The sequence below is a fragment of the Pleurodeles waltl genome, chromosome 6 (assembly GCF_031143425.1).
Source record: "Pleurodeles waltl isolate 20211129_DDA chromosome 6, aPleWal1.hap1.20221129, whole genome shotgun sequence".
NCBI lineage: Eukaryota > Metazoa > Chordata > Amphibia > Caudata > Salamandridae > Pleurodeles > Pleurodeles waltl.
Genome location: NC_090445.1, coordinates 581,435,814 through 581,443,989, shown reverse-complemented (window position 1 = coordinate 581,443,989; position 8,176 = coordinate 581,435,814). Strand labels below are relative to the sequence as shown.

General features: G+C 48.8%; 1 protein-coding gene across 1 annotated transcript; it reads left to right on the top strand.

The window, feature by feature from the left end:
• The first annotated feature begins 740 nt into the window (after positions 1–740).
• LOC138300003 (E3 ubiquitin-protein ligase makorin-1-like) lies at positions 741–6,669 on the top strand. Its single transcript, XM_069238787.1, has 6 exons — positions 741–993; positions 2,157–2,279; positions 3,198–3,580; positions 4,881–5,017; positions 5,841–6,040; positions 6,492–6,669. The coding sequence occupies exons 1-6, from the start codon at positions 923–925 to the stop codon at positions 6,652–6,654; spliced, it is 1,077 nt and encodes a 358-aa protein (XP_069094888.1). The 5' UTR covers positions 741–922; the 3' UTR covers positions 6,655–6,669.
• Positions 6,670–8,176: the final 1,507 nt, after the last annotated feature.

Below are 8,176 nucleotides of genomic sequence, written 5' to 3'. Positions count from 1 at the left end.
CTGGACTGTAGTTCCTAAAGCCTGAACGCAGCACGGGCCTACTAGGCCCCTCCGTGTAAGGAGAAGGTGTAAGAGGTGATTCCAGGCTTTATTTTTTTTAAAATACGTTATTTATCATTTTCTCCCACCACAGTACAACCAACCGTGTACATGGCATTTAGTAAGTCAATGAGACATTTTCAAAATTTTGCGCTCTACATACGCATACGATCTAGTACTAGCAATGAATGAAAGACGGTGAAGCACATCAAAGTGCCGCCTTGCTCAGCGTTAAACGGTGTCGTTCACACTCAATATAGTTTATACCGTATACTTCCCTCGTCCGATGGGGAGTCCTCGGGCTCACTCTCACCTGTGTCTGACTCACTCCCCCTCACCACCAATGAGGTGCTCCCCAGCCTCCAGGTCCGAGTCCTATTCTTAGGGCGGGCACCAATTCAACCTGCCCGCGGATACCCGTGAAACATGTTAGTTCCAGGGGCACCCTGCCATATTCTGCAGGGAGCGCATGGTTTTGCGTTTCGCCACTGAGTTGCACGTGTACCGTCTAGCTCTGCCCCACTCTTCCGAGAGTGTTGTTGGAAGTAGCACCATATACTTTACAGAATTCCCAGCATACTTAGGCCGTGGAAGGTCTAAATAGACAGCAGGACTACATTTCCCAGAATGCTGCGATCTGATGGCTCTCTTCCGAGCTGCCTGATCCCACAGCAATCAAGGCATTCCACCCCCTTCCAAGTCCTAGGTCTTCCTTCTTGTTCCCCGCAGCGATCCTAATCAAAACTCCCGGGCTCTGCGGCTCCGCCCCCAGCCTGCGGGCCGAGGGGCTGCTCCCTGGCTCCTACTGGCTGCCGGGCTGGGGGCCGTCCTGGGCCGATAAATAACCGCGGGCGCAGCTGTGCTGCGTGTGTGTCGTTTGGGGATGTTCAAGATGGAGCCGGGGCTCATAGCAGCTGCAGCAGCGGGGGTGTCCGCGTCTAGGGTACCCTGCAGGTAGGGGCCGCGAGGGCGTTGACTGGGATGTGGAGGTTAGCGAGCGCGTCGCGGATCCCGTGTTTACAAGTGCTCTCGTGTCCCTGTGCTGTGACCCACCCGTGTGGTGCCAGAGTGCAGCGCACCAAAACAAACCGCCTAAGCGGAAGTGAGCGCGTAGTGTGTCTTGGGCCGAGGTGAGCCCGGTTTTGTTTTAATGTCTGCGCCTAGAGGTGGTTTCTGTACCACCCCAATCATCTGAGCAGAGTTCTTCCTAACTTCGAGGTCTGAGGCGTTCTCTATCCCAGAGTCTCAGTATGCAAGTCTGAAGTCATTTATCCGAAAAATCCCCCTTGGGTATTTCGGGAGTCCTTGGCTCCTGTGTCTGGAGAGCGTGCCCCTGGGCTCCTGCATACGTGTGTCAGATGCACTACGATCACTTCCGCGGCACCAAGTCCTTCTAGTTCAGATGTCTTGCTTGGCTCCAGGGATCCGAGAGCCAGCCTTTTGAGCCAGGGCCTCCGCCACTTCTTATAAAGGAGTCACTTCTCGGACTCGCCTCAAGTTTAATCGATTGGGCACTCTGTAAAGGATCTTGCAGTCCATGTGTGAAAGTGCTGTCCCTGACCCGTTTTACTACCTCTATATAAAGCGCACCCCTGCCCTCGAGGTGTTTTAAACGTTGTATAAATATCTTCCTCGCGCCCCAGCCAAAATAATGACTTATGCCACCCCTTCCCATGTACTGATAGCACACTCTTGCAAATAGAATCCCTGCGGTGAGCTTGAGAGCACATCTTGATTCCCTTTGGAGTCTTCCCATTATGGGGTTACAGTAAACAATTTTTATTGAGGAGTTGTCTTTCTGAAAGACCCAATTATTGCCTGCGTCCTATTTCCAAAATGATTGGAATGTGCAAATAGAACAACTCCGTAGTGGTGCTAAGCCGCAAATTCCTGGTAGCAAGAACTATATAGCAATGTGTAAATCATTCTTTCACTGCTGTGGGCCCCACCAGAAGCTCAGCCCATGTACTCAATCTGGGTGTAGTTTAGCCTTCCTTCTAGTGTGCTCGAATGCACGCTGTCTGGTTTATGCTGACCGGAATCGCGGGACCCCTTTAGCCACCTGGGCGACCATTGATAAGAAAGCACATTTTATTTGTCCTTTTTGTTTTTTCCAGGAACTTCAACAGCCGCGGTACTTGCAGATGGGGACAGAACTGCCGTTTTTCGCATGACAGAAAGTCTTCCCAGATCTGCAGGCACTTTCTGAATGGCTTCTGCTGCTATGGCGATCGCTGCAAGTGAGTATCTTAGTCCAGTTACTGCGGGTGCCGCTGGGTAAGGGGCTTTACCGGGCTACTCCTGCTTCCTGCTCGGCCATTGCTGCTGCTTTCCTAGTCTTGTGTGTGTGTGTGTATATATATATGTATTTTTTTTTTCCTTTCTTTTTCTGACACTCGGTGATTGACCATGACCGAGGCCTTCAATATACCTTTGTACGTGACCCATGCTGACCACGAATTAAGTGGTGTTATGCTTTGGTGCATTTCCACATGACCCGAGGTGCGTCAGAATGCTTCACTAACGCCCATACCTGGCCTTTCTTAACAAACGTTGATGTACAGCTGTAGTTGGGTGCTACCTCGTAAATATGCTTGTCCATTCCAGGGGTATCATGCGTTTGCAACTCGTGTTATCCAATCCTTCATTACACACAGATCGGGGTGGGAAAACCGGTGTAGGTGTATCTAGTTTCCTCCTTGTTATGCTTCTTGGTAACAGTTTTTGCTTAGACTACACAGATCAAGCGACACTGTGCTGTTTTACCTCCTGTTTCCAATCTACACACCCACAACCCAAAGTGAGGTAACGTCAACTTAAACCGCACGCACATAACTTCTCAAGCCGTGTCATGCTGAGCAACGGCCTGCATGCACCTTAGGAAACTTATCGCTGCCCGTCAGCGTGCACACAACGCTTGCCCCTTTCCACCCATATCGCGTGCAAACACTACTGCAGAGACGCTAATCTGGGTGTACTTAGTCTCGTTTTTAATGACTTGTATCATTACCTAGTTACGTGCGCTTAGTCTATCTTGTCTCTGCTCGATTGGGCATCGTTATTTATATTTTTTCCCTTTGAGGAGCCCGAGAGTGCTTTTGTAAATCATGGGTGGGTCACGGGTGTACTAACAGCACTCGAACGTGTTGTCTCCTCAGTTACCAGCATGTACCACTTCTGCCTGGAGGGGGGCTAGGAAGCCGGCGGAGCTCCGAACCTGCTGTCTACCTGCCGCAGTCTTCCTTCATGTCGTCCTCCTTCCATGGCTCGGACTCTGCCCTCGCCCACCGGCTGCCCATGCTGTCCGCACCACCTCTGCTGCCCACGCCTCAGCTGCTCCCGACGCCAGTCATTTGCAGGGCCCGACGCGGGTCGGCGCCTGCGCTCCCCAGCGTGTCGGAGCTGCAGAGGAGCTTTGAGCAGTTGAACACGGAGTTTGAGGAGGATGAAGAAAGCGTTGGCGAAGGCACTTCAGCTGGGCTCCCTTCAACAGACTGGGCCCTGGCTGCGGAGTTCATCCCAAGGCACAAGCTGATAGAAGGTACGCCACCTGCCGTGAGTGGGCGGAAGGCAGTCCTGGGGCAGTCTCTTCCATCATGGAAGATTGAGCGCACCTATATGCAATTAATCCCCATGGCTATTGCGGAGTACTTTTGTGTGATTAACTCTTACGTTTATTGTCTAGTTTAATAACTAAGCGTTAGTAACCTGAAGTTGCCTTACAGGGTTGCCCCACCACTGTCCATGTTTTCTCATCAATTTAGTCTGCAGAGTAAACTGTACAGAAGGCAACCGTTCTCTTGGAAAACGAGCTTGCGGTTACTGGAAGGGTTCGGGCACCAATTCTTAAACCATGTTTAAGTTATGGTGAAACCCCTGCCCCTCAGGTGGAGTGGATTGTGGATGTTCTTAGTCTCCTCAGAGGTGGCGATTGTGAACTGGTTGGCTGTAGATTTGCATTTAGGGTGAGCAATGGTTTGTGCACAGCTCAGCCTATAAAGTCCAACGTTGTGCTGGAAGCCTTGTGTTTTTGCCACCTGTGCTTAAACATGACCATTAAGCCTGGTCAGTTACCTGGTGGATAGGGGTCCCTTGGTGTGCCAACAAAATGCCCAATCAAAATTTGTATAATCCGACTTCTGTGCTGCTGCTACTACCCTTGTGGTAAGTTGCATGCCTGATGGCCTGTTTGCACGTGACAGCATACTCTGTACATTTTGATGTGGCCAGTGGCTTGAAATAATACCTCAGTTGAACACCATCATGGTATTGAAAGTGTTTCGTTCAGAATACGTAGGTCCCACGGAATAGTGCCTAGTGTCCTAGATGCTGGAAAGCTTCTGGTGAGTTTCATTGTCTCGCGAGTTTCCTTAGTAGGAGGGGCTGATTCCAGGTGGCCCGTAACAAAACACTGCTTCTTTGTGGAGGTGGCTGTAAACATCTCATTGGTAAATTTGCAGCAGCACCCCTGCTTAAATAACTAACTTCTGTTCGTTTATCTTATATTGGTGTTTTTAATCTATCTGCTGTCGGTCTTTTGGCTTCTTAGAACTTGCAAAGCAAGTTAGTGTTGCCTCAGCCAATTTAACAGTTTTTGTACCAAAGCAAGGGATTGGTTTCACCAGGTGTCGAACCTGTGACTTTATTTAAGGACACCAGTAGTAGATGCACTAACACACTCGGTTACTTATCCATCTCAACCTATTTATTCTTAAAAAGGAAGAAAAAAGCCTTGGTAACTTTTGCAGAATTGCATCATATTGAAACTCTACTGCCAGCACTCAGTACTGGATAGTCTGTTCTCCAGCGAGGTGACAGGCCCTACGCTTTCTCACCCTCAGGGCCCAGGCCACGCGAGCACAGCCTTCATAGGTCTGCCTCTGACCCCTCTGTGCACGAGAAGCAATTGAGCTCGGAGACGGAGGGCCGCGCGTGCAAGCCAAGCACAGGCAGTCCGGATCCCGCACAGGAGCCGAAGGTATGTTGGTGGGAAGAACTGCTGGTGGAGGGTTGGTATTTAGGCTGGCTTAGTGGTACAGTGGCCGAAGAGTTTCTGCAAGTTGAGGCATCTCTAACACACGTTTATCTTCTAACTGGCAAATCGTTGATTGAGCCTGAAAGGGGATTAAAGCTTTCTTGGTTGGTGTTCAGGTTAACTGGTCAGTGGGATTTTGCGTTTTTTTTTTTTTTTTTTTTTCTCTCCTGTAAGTGGCATGTGGTTGTACACTTACTTGGAGACGAGTGAGGGTAAAGGCGCTGCCTTAATTTGCAGTGGGACCGAATAAGGCGGGTAACTAGCTAGTAACACTGCTTCGGAGTGCACGGCGAGAATAGTCTGACAGTGGGTACACATGCACCTTATGGTTGCTGAGTAGAAGACCAGCAGGCAGTTGTGCCCACGTTAGAGGGTTATGATGGTGAAAATAAAGCTTACCCACCCAGTGTGATTTTATAAAAGTAATTTTTTTTTAAGCAGTTAACACGCAATGTTCACCATGCGTTCTCTGTACTATTGACACTCCATTTCCAACTGCAGGCATGTTCTGGCATCTGTTCATGCCTCAAGGTGGTGCCACTGCCTTGTGCTACTTAAATGGCTTGTCTTTCCATGTTTGAATGAATTGAGTTGTGGTTGACCAGCGAATCTGCAAGTGGATGTGGATGTGGCTGGGGGGGAGGGGGGGGGGGTGATTGCTGTTCATTTGTTGGAGACTGGGTAAGGTGCGGTGGCTTTAAGGGAGGTTGTGCAGTCTGGTTGGCAGTTAGTTTTCTGGCAGATGACTCTAATCTCTTCTTTTTAGGCGGTGAGTGGGAGGGATACGGATTCTGCCTTCGAGCGAAGTAAAGAAGTGGTCTGTGGCATCTGCATGGACAAGGTGTATGAGAAAACGCTACCTCACGAGCGTCTCTTTGGCATCCTGCCCAAGTGTAACCACGCGTACTGTGTGGGCTGCATACGCAAGTGGCGGAAGTGCCGTGACTTCCAGAGTGAAGTCATCAAGTAAGTATTGTTATGGGAGTAGCGGGTGCAAAGCGGCCTGACTATTGGCCAAAACGTCAGTCCGGCTTATGTGGAGAACATATTATGGGAGAAAGAGAAACCACACTGCACTACATTTCCAAAATGCGCTTATTTATATAAATGGTATTAAAAATAAATCCGCTTGTATGCAGTTTAAACTTTTAGTGAAGCTGCTGTCTGGAGTCGGGGTAACGAATATGTAGAGTAAGAGTATGGCAAACTGGATTTGGGGACTCCCTTTGTAGCAAAATTATTTATTATTATATATATATATATATATATATATATATATAAAAAAAAAAATTTCTTTCCCTTGCAAATTATTTAGAGAGCTCGGACATCTAATTCTCTGGCGTGGGTTGGAGGGTGTGGCTTTTGTACTAATACCTGCTTTTTTTTTTTTTTTTTTTTTTTTTTCTAACTTTTTTAGGGGCTGTCCTCAGTGCAGGATCAAATCCAGTTATTTCATTCCTCACAAATACTGGATTAGCGATGCCACTGAGAAGGAAAAGCTGGTGCAGACGTTTACCAATCGAACCAGGTTAGAACTGTATGGTTGGGTATGGCAGCAATGCTTAATGTGTTCCATGTAGTGCTTTCTTCTCGTGCTTTCTTCTCTTCCTCTCCCCTTCCCCCCCCCCCAAAAAAAAACTAGGCTCTACTCATTTGTGTCCTCACACCAGATGGGACCACATACAAAAAACTGCTACATAAGGGCAGCAAATATGTATTTGGGGTGTGTGGGGGGGGGGGGGGGGGGGGGGAGGGGTGTACAACTGGAAAAAGAGGCAGAAGCATGTTTTGTCCTGTAGACACCGCTACTGGACCAAAAGAACAACTTTCTCCCAGTGCTATCTAGTGTCCTTGACCAGGATAGAGAATCAAGGAGACCTCTTCAGCGAAGGTGAAAATCACAGGACTGGAAAATAAATAACCCCATCCACCCCTTTACATTAGGGGGCAATGTGTCAGCTGACCTTCTCCCCCACTTCGTCCTTCCCTGCACCAACAAAAGCAAGAGGGTGGACATGGTGGGGAGAAAAGTGGAAGGGCCTTAGCACAGTGGTGTTATGCCTACTTGCCAGCAGTGGGACAATATGGAGAAGTTTTTGCAATACCGGCCAGAAGAGTTAGAGGGCAAACTATGTACTGTAGGAAAGAGAAACCACTATGAACACTGGCCCCAAGCCTGCAGCAGACTCTGGAGGGGGGGGGGGGGGAGAAACTAGGCAGCTCTGCACTACTACCCTGCCCAGACCTGCTTGGCTGAGATCACCTAGCTTTGAACAGGAGGTATAATCTTCAATAATATGCCTTTCACAGGAGCCCCCTGCTTAGGTACAATGTAACTGCTACAGCACAGAAAATAAGGACAACCTCCAAGGTCGTGGGAGCCCTACAATGCAAAGGCCCATTTGGACACTGCACGGCGCAAAGGAAGGAACATGGACAAGAGGAGCCTGCAACATAGGGCCGGGCATGCAACCAAGCACCACACATCAGCCTTCAGAGGTCAAAATCTCTGCTTGGAAGCACAACCATGCCAATTTGGAACTTCAGTGTGGTACGGACAGAACTAATAACCTCACATTTGAGCCAATACAGAATGCACAACTAAAGTTCCTAAACTAGGCAACTTGCCACCTTGATCATTATTGTCACTAAGCTGTTGCGATCCAGGTGCTACCATACAAGAACTGTCCCTGCAAGTAGACACTGATCAAGTGGTAATGAGAACAAACCCAGGGTTCATACCAAAAGTGGTATCCTGGTTCTGCATCAAGCTTAAGTTATCAGTCAAGCAGACTGATTTCACCTTGGTTGGGACAATTCAGCTGAATGTATTTTTAGTGAGCACGGGACCAAGATCTGGGCATGCTTGTTGAGGGTGAAGCTGGTGCTTGGGTCATGGTCTGGTTTGGGGAGGGCCATACGGCAAGACTAGATTTCCCACCCCATTCACCGACACCCCCTGCCTCCAACTAATATGGTGTCAAGACTGATTTGCATGTGGCTCAGTCCAAACGGAGGTGGCATGATGTGAAAAATGGAATGAGGTCTGGGTAATTACCCGTGACTTTGTGTAGCTTGGTGTAACTCCCTTTTGAACCAAGA